Source organism: Mesoplodon mirus, assembly GCF_964341445.2.
Source record: "Mesoplodon mirus genome assembly, chromosome: 4".
NCBI classification, from domain to species: domain Eukaryota; kingdom Metazoa; phylum Chordata; class Mammalia; order Artiodactyla; family Ziphiidae; genus Mesoplodon; species Mesoplodon mirus.
Window position 1 is genome coordinate 185929651 of NC_138979.1, and position 17640 is coordinate 185947290.

Sequence of the window (17640 nt, forward strand, 5' to 3'; positions counted from 1 at the left end):
AAGTTGGGGCGGGACCCAAGGGGAAACGGGCGAGGTGAGGTCAGGCCCGGGGTCACTGAGGACTGGAGCTTGCCCGCTAGGTGAGCTGGGAGGCCACGGCACCCCAGGCACAGCCGTGGAAGTGCTGAGAAGTAGCTGAGCTGTGGGTGTGAGTTCAAGCTTGTGCCAGTGGGGTCGGCTGACAGGCTGGAGGTGGGCAGGAGGGAAGGGAGGAGTCCGGCGGCACTCCTGAGCCGCTGGTGAGCAGGAGCCTCTCCCGTGACGAAGGGTCAGCATCGGTGGTTATCGCCGCTTCAGAAACCAAGCCACGGGTCTGGGAATGTGCACGTACGCAGACTCGTGTCTTGATTTGACTTGTCGGGTTCTTTGCTTACAGCTCACTACCCAGTAGATTCTAACTTGTCAGAAAGATGGATCTTGTGAGGCGTGTTAGCAGTGAGCTTAAGGCTCTGGGATCAGACGGTCCAGTCTGAATCTCAGCCCCACTGGCGACTAACAGTGGGACCTGGCGAGGCTGCCAACCCCACATGCGAAAGGAGACCCTGCTGGCCAGCCTGCCGGCGGGTTCAAGGCCAGGAGCCTGGCCACAGCCCCTCACTGCTGACCCTGCCACCCAGGGAGCTGTCCTCTCCTCCCCACCACACGCAGGTTTTTTCCTGCCCAGATTCTCAGGGAGAGAGGTTGGTGGATGTTGTGATGAGGCAAACCATAGACATTTTTACTTGTAAACCAAGTGCAGCAAGATTGGATTTAAATTGCTCTTTCAGTGGGCACATGGGTAAAACAATCTTAGCATCCGGGTCTCTACCAAACCCACGTCATTAACTGTGCTCAGTGTTCTCTTCTCTCAAGGTGCGCATAATGTTTGAAGTGCAGGACCTGAAGTACGCCACGCTGGCCACGGTGTCGCGCTGCGGCATGGTCTGGTTCAGTGAGGACGTGCTCAGCACAGACATGATCTTCAACAACTTCCTGGCCAGGCTGCGTAGCATCCCCCTGGACGAGGGGGAGGACGAGGCCCAGCGCCGGCGCAAGGGCAAGGAGGATGAGAGCGAGGAGGCCGCCTCCCCGATGCTGCAGGTACGCGAGCCGCTCCGCCCAGTGCCGCCAGCTGGCGTCCGAGGGTGCTGGGCCGCCGCGCAGAGCGGGGCCGGGCATCCCGCCCCGAGCATCTGGAAGGCGGGGCGCTTTTCACGATGGTCACTGCTCCTCTGCTGAAGCCGGCCACGCGCTGGAGGTTTGCATAATCAGTGCCGTCGCAGCTGCAAAAGCGTAGCCGTGCACGGAAAATTAAAGGAATTCTTTCAGTTTTCTCTGCAAATTGATGAAAGGGGGACCTTTTGCATTTCGATGGTGAAGACCAGTGTTCCTAGGAAGCGTGATTTTTTTTTTGAGAACCACCAAGATGAAGGAATAAGCGTTGGTCGTTGACGCCTTATTCCTCATTTTTTCAACCATAAAACTATTTTTCACAGTCGCGTGACCCTCTCCTGGGCCTAGGTTAGAGGAGATGAAACCGCCCCCACTTTTTGAGATGGTAGGTAAGCATCATTCACTCCCTCCTATAGATCCAGAGGGACGCAGCAACGATCATGCAGCCGTACTTCACGTCCAACGGCCTGGTCACCAAGGCCCTGGAGCACGCCTTCAAGCTGGAGCACATCATGGACCTGACTCGCCTGCGCTGCCTGGGCTCGCTCTTCTCCATGCTGCACCAGGCCTGCCGCAACGTGGCCCAGTACAACGCCAACCACCCTGACTTCCCCATGCAGATAGAGCAGCTGGAGCGCTACATCCAGGTCAGGAGGGGTCCGGTTGTGGCCAGGTGCTGGGGGAGGTGCCGGCAGCATCTCTGGGCACCACTGCTTCAGGGTAGCATCGTTGTAAATGTCTTTCCTTTATTGCTGAAATTGCATTCAAAACGGGACCCACTTCCTATTCCAATAGCGGTATCTGGTTTACGCCATCCTTTGGTCCTTGTCTGGAGACAGTCGGCTGAAAATGAGAGCAGAGCTGGGCGAATACATCAGAAGGATCACGACGGTGCCACTGCCCGCTGCTCCCAACATCCCCATCATCGACTACGAGGTGAGTGCGCGCCTCGACTGGACGCCGTCTTTTCTTTCGTAGGAGGGTTTTGTCCTTTGAGTTTTCTGTGGCACAAGGGAGGCAGGTTGACTTGGAGGTTCTGACTTGCATGAAAGTGAGCAAGTCTTTTAGGCGAGCAGGTACATGGGTCCCCAGGGTGACCGGCGCCCGCCCGTGTGTGCAGGTGTCCATCAGCGGAGAATGGTCGCCGTGGCAGGCCAAGGTGCCTCAGATTGAAGTGGAGACGCACAAGGTGGCCGCCCCTGATGTCGTTGTGCCAACACTGGACACCGTCCGCCACGAGGCCCTCTTGTACACCTGGCTGGCCGAGCACAAGCCGCTGGTCTTGTGTGGCCCTCCTGGGTCTGGCAAGACCATGACGCTCTTCAGCGCCCTCCGGGCCCTGCCCGACATGGAGGTAAAGAGGCCGCAGTGGGCAGCGGGCCCGGGGCTCGAGCACGGGTCGGCCTTCCAGCGCCTCACTTGTTTCTTCCCTTCTCCAGGTCGTGGGTCTTAACTTCTCCAGTGCCACTACTCCAGAGCTCCTGCTGAAGACTTTTGACCACTACTGCGAGTACAGACGCACACCTAACGGGGTCGTTCTGGCCCCTGTTCAGCTTGGAAAGTGGCTGGTGTTGTTCTGTGATGAAATTAACCTGCCAGACATGGATAAATATGGGACGCAGAGGGTCATATCCTTCATCAGACAGGTGTGTTTATGTCCACGAGGTGCCCTCTCCTCCACAACGTGTCCTGTTCACATTTGCCCCTAACGTGTCTCACTCCCCCCTTGCCCTCAGATGGTGGAGCACGGAGGCTTTTACCGGACCTCAGATCAAACTTGGGTGAAGCTGGAGAGGATCCAGTTTGTCGGGGCTTGTAACCCGCCCACAGATCCTGGAAGAAAGCCCCTCTCTCACAGGTAACACACAGCCCCGTAGACTTCCCTGATCTCACACACACCAGTTCCGGGTTTGCTTTAAATGTAGCATGACGAAACTGGTTTTAATTATAAAAAGGTAACAAAATACTGCTCGTCATGGGGTTCCTCCGGGGTTATGTCACTGTGCTGGGAACACACTCAAAATGAAGGTGACGACTTGGCTGCACAGTAGTGAGCTGCCCCAGACCTGCCTGTAGGGCCAGGATGAGGCTGAAATAAGCCTGAATTGTTTTCCCACCTTTGCTCGGTTCTTTTCCGGTTTTTTGCATCTACAGTTGTGTGTCAGACCCAGGCCCGAGTAGTTTGTGTGAGACCTCAGTCAGCTGTGGCGTGAAGCCATGGGGGCGGGTCAGGAAGCCCCTGGTCGGCCTGGGACAGGGAGGCAGCCCTCCCAGGCACGCTGCTCATCAGCCCATACGAGGCTGAGCCGGGCTGTCTTTGTGCAGGTTCCTGCGTCACGTGCCTGTGGTGTATGTGGATTACCCGGGACCCGCCTCCCTGACGCAGATCTACGGCACCTTCAACCGGGCCATGCTGCGCCTCATCCCGTCCCTGCGCACATACGCAGAACCGCTCACCGCGGCGATGGTGGAATTCTACACCATGTCCCAGGTGCGCGGCGTCTTTGCCCGTCATGACCAAAGGGCTCTGTTGAGAGACTGAGCTTCACTTGGAGCTCTGGCTGAGCCGGGAGACTTGCTCCAGGGTCTCAACAGATCATGCTTCCGGCCGGTGCTGCAACCGCGAATATCCTCTTGCTTGTTCTTGCCGTCCTCGTCTGGCACACGTACATGTGTTCATTCCCCTGATGAAACCGAGACCGTGCTGTGCCGTTTCTAAAAGGATGTGGACACTTCTGTTTAACAGCACCGACATGTGCCTGTCTGTACTTGTTCTCCTGCAGTGCTTGTGGTGACTGCATGTGGCCAAACCTGTCAGGGGGCTGGGCCGGTGACAGTTCCACCACAGTGCCTCTTTCAGCCTTGAAAAAATATTTATCGAAAAGGTCTTTGCCCACTGGGACTTCCCTGGCAGTCCGGTGGTTAAGACTCCGCCCCTCCAATGCAGGGGGCGCAGGTTCGATCCCTGGCTGGGGAGCTAAGATCCCACGTGCTGTGAGGCACTGCTGAAAAAAAAAAGATCTTTGCCCACTGGATGAGCAGAAGTGGCTCTCACGTTTTTGGCTTGCGTTTCTTTGTTAGCCTCTGACAAGGGCCCTTGCGAGAGAACTGCCGACTTTCCACTGAGACAGCCATCTTACTTAGAGGACTTTATGAGCGTTAGCTTGTCACGTATCGCAAATGATTTAAATTTTGTATGATTGCAGGTTTTTTCCTACAGCATTTTAAATATTATTAAATATAGACTATTTTCTTTAATTGTTTCCGCTTTTGAAATAATGCTTAGAAAAGCTTTCCTTCAACTTAGGAATTACATTTCTAAAAATATTTTAGAGGAATATTTTTTGTAGGTTTTTTTTTTTTTTTGCGGTACGCGGGCCTCTCACTGTTGTGGCCTCTCACTGTTGTGGCCTCTCCCGTTGCGGAGCACAGGCTCCGGACGCACAGGCTCAGCGGCCATGGCTCATGGGCCTAGCCACTCCGCGGCATGTGGGATCTTCCCGGACCGGGGCACGAACCCGTGTCCCCTGCATCGGCAGGCGGACTCTCAACCACTGAGCCACCAGGGAAGCCCTATTTTTTTTTTACGTATAAATCTTTAAATATAATTAATTGCAACATAAAGTGAGCAACTTGGATCTTGCTTTGTTCTGAACAGTAGTCCCAACATTATCTACCAATTCATTCTCAAATTTTCCAGGGTCTAGAGTCTTTATTCTTAATATAAAAATGTTATACTGCATTTAACTTTTTGACTACTTTCCATGTCTTAGGACATTTACATGTAACTTGCATATTTTCAATTCCTGCAGGAGAGGTTCACTCAGGACACACAGCCCCACTATATCTACTCACCTCGTGAAATGACGCGGTGGGTGCGAGGTATCTTCGAGGCACTGAGACCCCTGGAGACTCTGCCTGTGGAAGGCCTCATTCGGATTTGGGCACATGAAGCCCTCCGTCTCTTCCAGGACAGGTAAAGCCAAGGCTCTGGGTAGCTCCATGCTCCCTTACATTGACCCTTCCGACCCCCCCGAGTTAGGGTCTGCATGAGGCTGGCCTGCCCTGAGGCAGGCTGAGCTGGTGATGAACAGTAGTGAGGTGGTGAGGGCAGCCTTGCATCTGGGAGTTGATCACGGCCGCCCCCATGTACGAGACCCCAATAGCCCTGCTGGTTACCGGTAACCTCCGGCAAGGCACTTTAACTCACCTCTTTCACTGTTGAGTGGGCCCCACACAAGGTCAGGGCACAGAGGTCACAGGTGAATTTCAGTGCCTCCTAACAGCAGCTTGGGGTGCAGTTCCGTAACCACCACCCCTTCCTCACCCTCAGTCTTTGCTCTCATCAGAGGATTTGTAGCTGTATCTCTGGGACTTTAGTTTTCTCTTTTCACCTGTTGGCCACTTATTTCAAGTCTTGCAAGTTTTGACTTTTTCTAGTTAAGTGACCAGTGCTGAAGGGAGAGACTTGCTAGTGGCTGTAGTGGTCAGCTTGGATTGTGGAAGATTTTGTGGTTTGAACCACCGTAAGTCTCAGTAAAAAGTTGGAGTCGTTTTCTCTCTCAAGGCATCTTGAAAATTATTGACTTTTTTTTTTGTTTTTTATTCATTTATTTTTGGCTGCGTTGGGTCTTCGTTGCTACGCGCGGGCTTTCTCTGGTCTGGGAGAGCAGGGGGCTGCTCTTCGTTGCAATGAGCGGGCTTTTCACTGTGGTGGCTTCTTTGTTGTGGAGCACGGGCTTTAGGCACGAGGGCTCAGTAGTTGTGGCACACGGGCTCAGTAGTTGTGGCATGTGGGCTTCAGTAGCTGTGGCTCACGGGCTCTAGGCACGAGGGCTCAGCAGTTGTGGCGCACGGGCTTAGTTGCTCCGTGGCATGTGGGATCTTCCTGGACCAGGGCTCGAACCCACGTCCCCTGCATTGGCAGGCGGATTCTTAACCACTGTGCCACCAGGGACATCCCTATTGACCTTTTTAAATCAGAATCTTTTTCTTGTATTCTTTGTTTATAGTTCTGTACGATCTTTGTCTTATAGTAAATTCTTAGTTTTCCTAGTTCCTGCTCTGTCATTTTTATTGATTTTTCTTATATTGTTAATTTTATGTATTTTAGCACTGCAGTCCTTTGTAGCCTTTTAGGCTCATTTTTGATTAGTGAGAAAAAGTTAGACTTGTGTTGCTTTAACTCTAAACTTCTAACAAACAACAAATCTTAACTGATTTACTATTTAGTGGAGCACCACGATTTCCTGTTGCAAACTATCTGGGGAAATGTTCTGCCCATGAACAGGTTACTCAGAACCGAGCAAGAGGGGCTGCACAGTAGGAGCAGGAGGGCAGGAACTTGATGGCAGGGCAGGTCCCCTCGGTCCCCGGCTAAGTGTGAGGTTGCCCGAGGTGGCCCATCTGTAGAGGACACGGTCCCAGCAGGACAAGCTCCTCTGACCACTCATGGCCTCAGGTGTGGGTAGTCGTAGGAGTTGGTTAATAGTTACTCCCCTGGCAGGACCCAAGGCAGATGGTTCCCTCCAGACTAAGAAATACTTGAGCCTTTCGCAGTTACACGTCAGGACCAGTTATTCTTGCCTTCAGGCAGCTTTTCTCACCATGCTTTCGAGGAGTCTTGGAATATTGCGTCATTGTAGATGACTGGGTTCCACGCCAGCCTCCTTGGAGTTCTCATTTCCCACAGGGCTGCCCTGCAGAGAGCCAGGGAGAGAGATGAGCTAACCAAGGCAGAGCGGGGGCACACGAGCCCTGGCAGCCCAGCTTTTGTCTCTCGTATTGGGGCTCTACCACTTTAAAAGGCGGTCCTTTTTATGTTATGTGCGCTACCTTCGTTCTCCCTTCTTTAATTAAAAAAAATAATTGGGCAACAGTATCATTTTTACATTTCTTAACATACCAGAGATATAATTTTGTTTAGATTGAAATTTCGCAATAGCAGTTGTGCTTCTAAATTCTGGTTGGCTACATACAGTAAGTACGTGACATGCTCATTGGACCTTCATCTGGTAGCCTAAGTTATCATATATTCAGCTGCTCAGAAGGTAGCACACCTGTAGGGACGGTTAGAGTCTCACCTGCTTGCTCTGTGGTTTTCTCCGTAAGCCTTGTGTTTCCAAAACTGTATACCTTGTAGTTCTCTATTTCTGTTCCCATAATGCCCCTTGATACTTAAAACATTTATATTAAGCAAGCTTAGAAACTAACATGAAGTTTTCATTTTGTAAATCAATGTACTTAAACATTTTTAGAGGAGTTTTTTTTTTTTAAGATTTTCGTATTTAATATCTATGTTTCAGATTACTTAAGTCATCTCGAGTTCAGAGTCTTAGGTTCTTCCATTTGTAGAAAATGAAAATTTCTGGTAGAAGACTAATGCCAGCCCTTGGAGTAGCCCACAGCACCCACAAAACCAGGTGTTTTCTCACCACGGCCTCTGTCTTCTCTTCCGACAGACTTGTAGAAGATGAGGAGAGGCGTTGGACCGACGAAAACATTGATATGGTTGCTCTGAAGCATTTCCCCAACATAGACAAGGAGAAGGCAATGAGCCGGCCCATCCTGTACAGCAACTGGTTGTCAAAGGTAGCGCGACTACATCACGTTAGGAATACTTTCTTTGCTCCTGTCCTTCTAGTTAGAATCTCGTCAGAAACGTCTTTGCCTTGAAGTGCACTATAAAGGAAGCTACGGCTATAGGCATGATGGGCCACGTATTTGCAGCCGTTGATAATTCAGGGCAGAGAATCTCAGGACCGTGGCCACTCCAAGAGCTGTGGATCCAACCAGCAGGAGACGGGGCTTCAGTGAAATCAGGGCAGTTAGGGATAACTTGTGTGAAAATGTTTCATATACTAGGATGCTAAATAGAGTGACATTTCCAGAATAGCTGTGAGCTGCCATTTTCTCTGAAAAAGAGAGCTGACATCATAGGAAGTGACAGTCTTGATGTGCATTTCCTTCAGTAGGCGATGCTGATTTAGGAATGAGGACAGCCTTCCTGTAGGAGCTCAGTCTCATAGGGTGGATGGCTGCATCTTGGGAGAGCTGACCCTGACATAGTGGCTTAGGCAAGTGTTCATAGGGCTTATCTGAGTGTCGGCAAGGGTGTGGCAGGCACAGGGCCTGATAGAATTAAAGGCACAGAAGCAAGAACAACAAGAGAGATTCACTCAGCGTTTCTAGAATTTCCTATGTATTGCTAGACTCTAGATACTAATCCTGTTTCATTTATGGGCAACATCTTCTCCCAGTGGCTTGTCTTTTCACTCTCTCTATAGTGTCTTTTGAAGAACAAACATTCGTAATGGAATATCGTTTAAACCCTTAATCCATCTGAATTGAGTTAGTGTATGGGGTGAGCTGTGGGTTCATTTTCAGTTTTTCTTCTGTGCATGTCCACGGTCCCAGCACTGGGACTCTGCAGTGTCGCACTGTCACATGGGTTTCCCTGCGCGCGTGAGTCTGTTACAGAGCTCTGTCCTGTCCATTGGTCCATTTGCTGCTTCCTGTGCTAAAACCACGTGGTCCTGATCACAGTTCTAAGTCCACCTGATAGGACGGTATCTGTCCAGAACACCTGGTTCTTAAAGGGGTGGGTCATCTTTCCAGTCTTGGGCTTTTCCCCTTCCAAATGAAATTTAGAATTGGCTTGTCAAGTTGCACCAAAACAACTTCCACCATCCGCCACTGAGATTTTGACTGGGATTATATTGAATCTATGTGTCAGTTGGGTGGAACTGACATTTTTAGTTGTGTGTTTTTCTCTCCATGATCATGGTGTATCTCTTCCTTTATTTAGATGTTCTGTGATGTCTTTGAGTGAAGTTCAGTTTTCTCTGTAAAGATTTTCCATGTCTTTCCATGTCTCATCCTAGTTTACTTATATTTTTGTTCCTATGTTATAAATACCTGCTTTCGTCTCATTTTTGACAGTTTCTTGGTATATGGAAATATAACCCACTTTGCTATAAGAACTAAGATGATTTCTTCTTCGTCACTGGATCTTACCTTTTCCCTACAGGATTACATCCCAGTAGACCAAGAAGAGTTAAGGGATTACGTCAAAGCCAGGCTGAAAGTCTTCTACGAAGAAGAGCTCGACGTCCCCCTGGTCCTGTTCAATGAGGTGTTGGACCACGTGCTCAGGATCGACCGGTGGGCGTTCTGCTGCTACACCCTCACCACTCACCCGAGCCGCTCTCGATCCGACGGGGGCGGGGTCAGGCCAGGCCTCGTGCTGCCCTCTTGACGGGCCTCCCACGCCCCTGCCTTCCTCTGCCAAGCGACTCCTGCTTCTTAGTCCAGCTCTGCTGAGCCGAGCTTCCCACCGGCCGCGACGGCAGCCCTTCACCCTCCTGCTAGACTCGGCCTGTCTCCCTCGAGTCATCAGGGTGTCCGGGGGCGGCGCCATGTCCTTTTGATCTCTGCCGCCTCACCGGACCTGGCAAATCACAATTGCCGTATGAATGTTTAGTGTACAAATTCAAGTTAAAACGCGTTCCAAATGTTGTAGACTGATCCTGAGAAGGTTTAGGACTTGAGTGTCAAAAGGGGAATGAAGCCTAAAAGCCTAACTCTTTTCTTCTTTCTGATAATGTTTCAGAATATTCCGTCAGCCTCAAGGCCACCTGCTTCTGATCGGGGTCAGTGGAGCGGGCAAAACCACCCTGTCCCGTTTCGTGGCCTGGATGAACGGTTTGAGCGTGTACCAGATTAAGGTGGGTCTGGCCACAGCCTCTCAGCCCCACAGCAGGTCCTATTCATGCACGCAGCTCCTTGAGCGAGAGCGGAGCTGACCTGCCTCACTTCTGTAGGTCCACAGGAAGTACACAGGGGAGGACTTCGATGAAGATCTCCGCACGGTGTTGAGACGTTCTGGCTGTAAAAACGAAAAGATAGCTTTTATAATGGACGAGTCCAACGTGTTAGATTCTGGATTCCTGGAGCGGATGAATACCCTTCTGGCCAACGGAGAGGTAATCAGTGACACACCGCATCGTGTTACATGGCGCCGGGTTCCGAGGACCGGCCAGCCATGGTGCCGTTTTATTTCCTAGGTTCCCGGCCTCTTCGAAGGAGATGAGTATGCCACCCTGATGACCCAGTGTAAGGAGGGGGCCCAGAAGGAGGGCTTGATGCTGGACTCACACGAGGAGCTGTACAAGTGGTTCACCAGCCAGGTCATCCGCAACCTCCACGTCGTCTTCACCATGAACCCATCCTCAGAGGGGCTCAAGGACCGCGCGGCCACCTCCCCCGCTCTGTTCAACAGGTACGCCAATCCCACTTGGCTCTGCTTTCCACGGGGCAGACCCTGCTCTCGGGAGCTGTCTTGAGATGTGGGCATCGTTTTCAGGTGTGTGTTGAACTGGTTTGGGGACTGGTCCACTGAAGCTCTGTATCAGGTCGGCAAAGAATTCACTAGTAAGATGGACCTGGAGAAGCCGAATTACATCGTGCCTGATTACATGCCAGTCGTGTATGACAAACTGCCACAGCCACCGTCACACCGGGAAGCCATCGTAAACAGCTGTGTGTTCGTTCATCAGACTCTTCACCAGGTGGGTTCAGTTTTTTGGGGGAGTTTGTTTTTTGGTTTTTTAACATCTTGATTAGAGTATAATTGCTTTACAATGGTGTGTTAGTTTCTGCTTTATAACAAAGTGAATCAGCTATACATATACGTATGTCCCCATATCTCCTCCCTCTTGCGTCTCCCTCCCACCCTCCCTATCCCACCCCTCTAGGTGGTCACAAAGCACCGAGCTGATCTCCCTGTGCTATGTGGCTACTTCCCACTAGCTATCTATTTTACATGTGGTAGTGTATATATGTCCATGACACTCTGTCACTTCATCCCAGCTTACCCTTCCCCCTCCCCGTGTCCTCAAGTCCATTCTCTATGTCTGCGTCTTTATTACTGTCCTGCCCCTAGGTTCATCAGAACCATTTTTTTTTAGATTCCATATATATGTGTTAGCATACGGTATTTGTCTTTCTCTTTCTGACTTACCTCACTCTGTATGACAGTCTCTAGGTCCATCCACCTCACTACAAATAACTCAATTTCGTTTCTTTTTATGGCTGAGTGTGGGTTCAGTTTTGAGATCGTAGGAAAAGCAAAACTAACTGCCGTACTAACGTAAAGCTAAACCGATGTAAAAGTAGACCCCCAGGTGCTTTGGATTTGACACTGTACCATCACCCGCAAAAGAGATGCCTGTTTCTCACCTGTTTTCCTACCTCTGTCAATGACGTCTCAACCCGCCTGTCGCCCGGCTGTGTGTTCGGAGCCGTCTGGCCCTTTCCCTGCCCACACTGATTCCATCTGCTTCTCTTGCTGCCTCTCTGGCCAGGCCTGTGTTCTTCCCCCAGAGCAGGGGTCACGCACTCTCTCTGCAAAGGGCCAGGTGCCAGCTGGGCCCCTGCATGGCTACCCAGCTCTGCCGCTGTGGCACGAGAGCAGCGTTGCCATGAGCAAGCATGGCCGTGGGGCTGACACTCCACATGCAGAGGCTGCGTTGCAGGGTTTGACGGGCTGGCTGTGGTTTGCTACCCCTCCTTTAGGCTCTTTTTGTTAGAAGAGTCCAGTCTGCTCCCCTCTGGAAGGCTCTGTGAAGACCACTCTGAGCCTGTGGGTGTCCTGTTGGCCCTGCCCTACCCCTAGAAGTCAGAGGAGAAGCTCAGAGGTGTGAGGGCTCCTTGCGGTCCCGTGGGCTCCTGAGCTAGACTCCGTCTCGAGCGATGCGACTCCCGGGGGCTGGGGCTGTGCCGTCGCGCCACACCAGCACAACAGTTATCTCCTGAGGTTAAATTGCAGAGGACAAACGTCCTGAAGAGCGAAGTGATTTGACTTTTTTCCAAAAGGCTAACGCTCGGCTAGCGAAGCGAGGAGGCAGAACCATGGCCATCACGCCTCGCCACTACCTGGACTTCATCAATCACTACGCCGACCTGTTCCACGAGAAGCGGAGCGAGCTGGAGGAGCAGCAGATGCACCTGAACGTCGGGCTGAGGAAGATCAAAGAGACGGTTGACCAGGTACGTCACGGCCTGAGCAGCGTTTTCTGGGGCTGCGCTAGGGGAGGGCCTCTTAATTGGAAGGTAATTGCCGCGTGTTTTTCATTCCCCTGAACGTGGCTTTGTTCCTCAGGTAGAAGAGCTGCGTCGGGACCTCAGGATAAAGAGCCAGGAGCTGGAGGTGAAGAACGCGGCGGCCAATGACAAGCTGAAGAAGATGGTGAAGGACCAGCAGGAGGCTGAGAAGAAGAAGGTGCATCTTCGTGCTTGGGGAACGTGGCCTGTGTGGGCCGGGCGTGCTCCGTCTCTCATGAGGGAGTAGGGAGTTTAGTCTGAGATGGGCTTTAGGGTTGAACGGGTCTGTGGTGGGGGCAGGGGGTGTGTGTGTGTGTGTGTGTGTGCGCGCACGCGCGCCTGTCTGTCTGTCCCGGGCGGCATGAGGAGTGCCACTTTGGGACTCGGCGAGTTAACCGGTGCTCACCCCAGAGCTGAGCCGTCCTTCCTCTCTAGGTCATGAGCCAAGAAATTCAGGAACAGCTGCATAAGCAGCAGGAGGTCATCGCAGACAAACAGATGAGCGTCAAGGAAGATCTTGACAAGGTGGAGCCGGCCGTCATCGAGGCCCAGAATGGTGTGTGCACACTGCCAGAGGCCTGGCTCTCTGGGAAGGGTGGACAGATTAGGGGGCAGCATGGCCTTCCCCCAGAGGTCCCGGTTGTGTACGTTTCCAAAAGCGTCATTGATGAGTCTCAAGTCTCTGAAGCCTTTTCTAAATACTTAAAGACTGTCTTCATCTCTTAAAGCAAAGTTTCCGTAAAGCTAGTCTGCTTTCACCATAGTGAAACCCTTTTCATAAGAGAAAATTGACAAAAGAAGCTTTTTGTCAGTACATTTTTTTAAATCTGGTGATAATTTCATAAATATGCTGTTTGCAAATCTCTGGCTTGAGTTTCATCCAGAAATATCGTAAAGTAGGCAGTGTTGCTGTCTTACTTATAATTATTAGAGTGTCCTGGTCGTGGCCAGCGATGACTAATTTAATGGTTGGTAGCAGTCCCCCGTCCTCCCTTTCCCACCCCGTGTACCTGGGAAATGCCGCAGGAGGGAGCGCAGTGCCCCGGCGTCCCGTCTTCGTCTGCCGTCTGCCCGGTACCTAGGCGTGGCCTTAACCTGGGCCTCTTCCTGCCCATCAGCCTTTAACTTACTTCAAATAACCCAATTGCTTGTCGTTTTCACATTACACCACAGGAGGAATTAAAATGCACCATAGATTTTCATTGAGCGTTGTACTTTGATCAGAATTTACTTTAGCTCTCACCTGCCAAAGAGTTACTTTAAAAAAGTGCTTTAATAAAAGTTCAGGTTAGGAAAATGTGCATTTCAGTTTATGGAAAGCATCGGCCATTTTTTTTAGAACTGTTAATTCCACATCTTCACCCCAGCCGGTGAAGACAACTTCTAAATTGTGACAGACTGAAAAGGTCTTTGTTCGATTGGTGTAAAACAAATGAATAATTTTGCTTCTTTTTTTAATACTTAAATCTTTATAGAGGTAAAGGAATTAATGAGGGTTTGTGAGACATTTTTAAAGATGCTGTCCTTTCTACAGAATGTTGCGATTTAGGCTTAGTACAGTAAGATCTCTGTCATTATTTTGGCCACGTCAGCTGTTCCAGAGGGTTTTAAGACAGAACATCCCACATTCTCTTGGATCTTCTGCACACGTGCCCCTTTTCTGGTGAGAGTCCAAGTGTCTGGCTGTGCTCTGGTCCCCTTCTCACCGCGTCCTTTCCACCCCACCCTCTTGTGTTCCCGCCACGCCCAGCTGTGAAGTCCATAAAGAAGCAGCACCTGGTGGAGGTGCGGTCCATGGCCAATCCCCCTGCCGCCGTGAAGCTGGCACTCGAGTCCATCTGCCTACTGCTGGGGGAGAGCACGACGGACTGGAAGCAGATCCGCTCCATCATCATGAGGGAGAACTTCATCCCCACCATCGTGAACTTCTCTGCCGAGGAGATCAGGTGGGTGGCACCTGGTGGGGGAAGCCGTTCTGGTGGCATGAGGGTCTCGTGTTTGCTTGTGGCCTCGTGTCTCTGGCTTAGCGTACACAGAAGGTAATGTCAGCTCATCAGCTGCACAAACACCTTTCCAGGCCATTTCCACTCAAACTAGTCAGATTTCCTCTCCCCGTTCCTGACAGTAGTTCCCTGAGCCCTTTACCTCTGTGAGCCGAATACTCTTCCATCCCCACAAGTGGCTACAAGCACAGAGCTGGCCCTGAGCTTGTCTCCTGTCAGGGGACAGGGAGTGCATGGGAGGGTGAGAGTCCTTCTCAGCAGCAGTGGCCTGGTCACCTGGGAACTAGGGTCAGGCCGGCTCATCCTTGGTGGTCTCTGAGCTGGCTCTAGCCTTTACGTTTCGATTTCCTGAAAATTCTTCTTTACTCTTTGCCCTGCACACGCTTAGAAGTACAATTCCTCTTTTGCAGTGACGCCATAAGGGAGAAGATGAAGAAGAACTACATGTCCAACCCTAGTTACAATTACGAAATCGTCAATCGGGCCTCCCTGGCCTGCGGGCCTATGGTTAAGTGGGCCATCGCACAGGTAATCAGCCTGGCTGGGAACCCCTGTGCGAGGGGGCCTCGTGTCCGGGCCCTTTTGAAAACAGTCCATCTGCCCTCCGCAGCTCAACTACGCCGACATGTTAAAGCGAGTGGAGCCTCTGCGCAACGAGCTGCAGAAGCTGGAGGATGACGCCAAGGACAACCAGCAGAAGGCCAACGAGGTGGAACAGATGATCCGCGACCTGGAGGCCAGCATCGCCCGCTACAAGGAGGAGTACGCGGTCCTCATCTCGGAGGCCCAGGCCATCAAAGCGGACCTGGCTGCCGTCGAAGCCAAAGTAAGGCGGTCGTCGCGAGCGCTCTCTTTCCTCCGCTCCCCTGAAACGCTGCCTTGCGGTGTCCTTCGCCGTGCCGTGCTCGCTGGCCTCGCCGGGGGAAGCGCTGGAGTAACAGGCGACAACACGGGCTGCACGTACCGCGGTCATCCTGGGGGATGAGCTCTTTCACGTCCACGGGGGTCCTGGTGACCGTCTCTTGTGCGTTTACTAAGTGGCGTTAGGTGGACGCCAGCCGGGCACTCGGGAGCCGGGGAAGCCCTCTCCCCCGCCACCAGCTCCAAACCCATTTGTCCTCCCGCCTTGGGCTTCATACGTGGCATCACCGAGGGCCCCTTGTCAGGGTCTCCCGTCCCCCTGCTTGTCCCTTCTGCTGTGGTCCCCATCACTCTTGCCCACACTGCTCTGGGTCCTCAAAATAGGCGCTTTAGCCTCCTGCCTATGGCACCTCTTCCCTCCAGGTCAGCCTTCCCCTGGAGGTTCCTTCCACCTGCTTCCTGCCCGCATATCTGCTCACCCACAAGTCTCAAAGCTGACACTTAATTCTCTACACACATCTTATGCCCTCAGATTCTGAGACTTGTGTCGCCCTCAGTTGTGGGTTATCTGGGTCCCAACCTCCTTCAGGATCTGAACCATGAGTGTGCTTGTCTCTCCAGCCCTCCCAGACCCTGCCCACCATGGGCAGGAACAGATTTGCACTTCTCAGCATAAAGCTTGTTTGGTTTTCTTTTTAGGTAAACCGGAGCACCGCTCTTCTGAAGAGCTTGTCTGCTGAACGGGAACGGTGGGAAAAAACAAGTGAAACTTTCAAGAATCAGATGTCCACCATTGCCGGGGACTGTCTCCTGTCAGCTGCGTTTATTGCTTATGCGGGTTACTTTGACCAGCAGATGCGCCAGAACTTGTTTACCACCTGGTCCCATCACTTACAGCAAGCCAACATCCAGGTAACCGTCCACAGGGAATTTCAAAAAGGTGGGAGCCAAAATGAGGGTCAGTAAGCTGTCACCATCTCCACTGGGAAGCCGTGCCTGTCTGCGTCCTGAAGAAAAGGATCCGTACGTAACTGCTGTCCCTCTCAGTTCCGCACAGATATCGCGAGGACGGAGTACCTGTCCAACGCTGACGAGCGTCTCCGCTGGCAGGCCAGCTCCCTACCTGCAGACGACCTGTGCACGGAGAATGCCATCATGCTGAAACGCTTCAATAGGTACATGCTTGTGCGCAGCAAGGGCACGGGTTAGAAGTCTTTGTGTGCAGTTCTCCCCTTTGCATTTTTTTTCAAAACACCTTTAGAAGAGGTGAATAGGACATTGGGAGGGTCCGCGTGCTCACCTCTGATGGTGGGCTGTGCACGGTTCCCTTTTTCTTATGTTGTGACTGTCCAAGCTGTCCTACAATGAGTGGTTCTCGTGTAACCTTTTTTTTAAAATTATTTATTTTTGGCTGCATGGGGTCTTCGTTGCTGCCCGCAGGCTTTCTCTAGTTGCGGTGAGCGGGGGCTACTCTTGGTTGCAGCGCGTGGGCTTCTCATTGCGGTGGCTTTTCTTGTTGCGGAGCACAGGCTGTAGGTGCACGGGCCTCAGTAGTTGTGGCATGCTGGCTCAGTAGCTGTGGTGCACAGGCTTAGATGCTCTGCGGCATGTGGGATCTTCCCGGACCAGGGCTCGAACCTGTGTCCCCTGCATTGGCAGGCGGATTCTTAACCACTGCGCCACCAGGGAAGCCTCATGTAACCTTTTGAAATTGATGGGCATGGCTGTGTATTGGGCAAAAATCAAAACAGACCCTCTCGGGAATTCCCCGGCAGTCCAGTGGTTGGGACTCGGTGCTTTCACTGCCAGGCGTGTGGGTTCGATCCTTGGTTGGGGAACTAAGATCCCCCAAGCCATGCAGTGCGGCCAAAAAACAAAAACAAAAAACAGACTGTCTCTTAAAATATTACAAGAATTGGAAGTGTTTAGCTAGAGAGAGAGTTAAGGGAAGCGGCTCCCTGATTTTGGTTTAAGGAGGGGGCCAGAGTAAGAGGAGGAACGGGCCTGCAGCCGAGGGGGCTCACAGTGCAATTCAAGGACTGACCCTCCTCTGTGGCAGCACCCAAACCCAGCCACCCTGGGTTTTCTTTCTCTTTCAAAGAACTGATTCCCAGCGTCCTGTTTAACCGCATCTGCACATCTTGGAACCTTTGAGCCCTTGCTGTATGCCACTGTCCCCAGGGCACAAAGCGGAACCAACCCTCAGGTCTCACAAGTGGCGCAGGGTCTCGCCAGGGGGCGCTGGCGGGAACGTCCACCCATTGTGGCGTCTATGAGGGGTCTGTGCGGGGGGGGGGGGGGCTGCATTTGTCTTACGTGGAAAATGCATGCTTCTGGGTGTCCCAAAGCCCAGCACTCGTGAAGAATGATGCATCTCAGAACATTCACAGGACAGAGTGTGTCCTACCAGAGGCCCGGAAATGCCTCTGACGCCCCTCGTTGGGGCCAGTGAACAGGTCACCGTGTGTCCCCCCGGTGGGAGGCCGGGGGCCCTTGCAGACTTGGCCCTTCGTCCAGAGCC

The 17640-nt window shown here is 52.0% G+C and overlaps 1 protein-coding gene across 1 annotated transcript in view; it reads left to right on the plus strand.

The window, feature by feature from the left end:
* DYNC1H1 (dynein cytoplasmic 1 heavy chain 1) overlaps window positions 1-17640 on the plus strand; it is a 65601-nt gene that overhangs the window by 37749 nt on the left and 10212 nt on the right. Inside the window, exons 35-56 of the mRNA XM_082618168.1 lie at window positions 853-1080; window positions 1569-1799; window positions 1948-2088; window positions 2273-2506; window positions 2592-2798; window positions 2889-3010; window positions 3478-3643; window positions 4965-5128; window positions 7614-7743; window positions 9182-9315; window positions 9764-9878; window positions 9975-10136; window positions 10218-10432; window positions 10517-10721; window positions 12028-12201; window positions 12314-12433; window positions 12691-12811; window positions 14006-14201; window positions 14669-14786; window positions 14869-15084; window positions 15819-16031; window positions 16167-16294. Coding sequence (XP_082474294.1) covers window positions 853-1080; window positions 1569-1799; window positions 1948-2088; window positions 2273-2506; window positions 2592-2798; window positions 2889-3010; window positions 3478-3643; window positions 4965-5128; window positions 7614-7743; window positions 9182-9315; window positions 9764-9878; window positions 9975-10136; window positions 10218-10432; window positions 10517-10721; window positions 12028-12201; window positions 12314-12433; window positions 12691-12811; window positions 14006-14201; window positions 14669-14786; window positions 14869-15084; window positions 15819-16031; window positions 16167-16294 — 3740 coding nt within the window. The remainder of the gene's footprint in view (window positions 1-852; window positions 1081-1568; window positions 1800-1947; window positions 2089-2272; window positions 2507-2591; window positions 2799-2888; window positions 3011-3477; window positions 3644-4964; window positions 5129-7613; window positions 7744-9181; window positions 9316-9763; window positions 9879-9974; window positions 10137-10217; window positions 10433-10516; window positions 10722-12027; window positions 12202-12313; window positions 12434-12690; window positions 12812-14005; window positions 14202-14668; window positions 14787-14868; window positions 15085-15818; window positions 16032-16166; window positions 16295-17640) is intronic.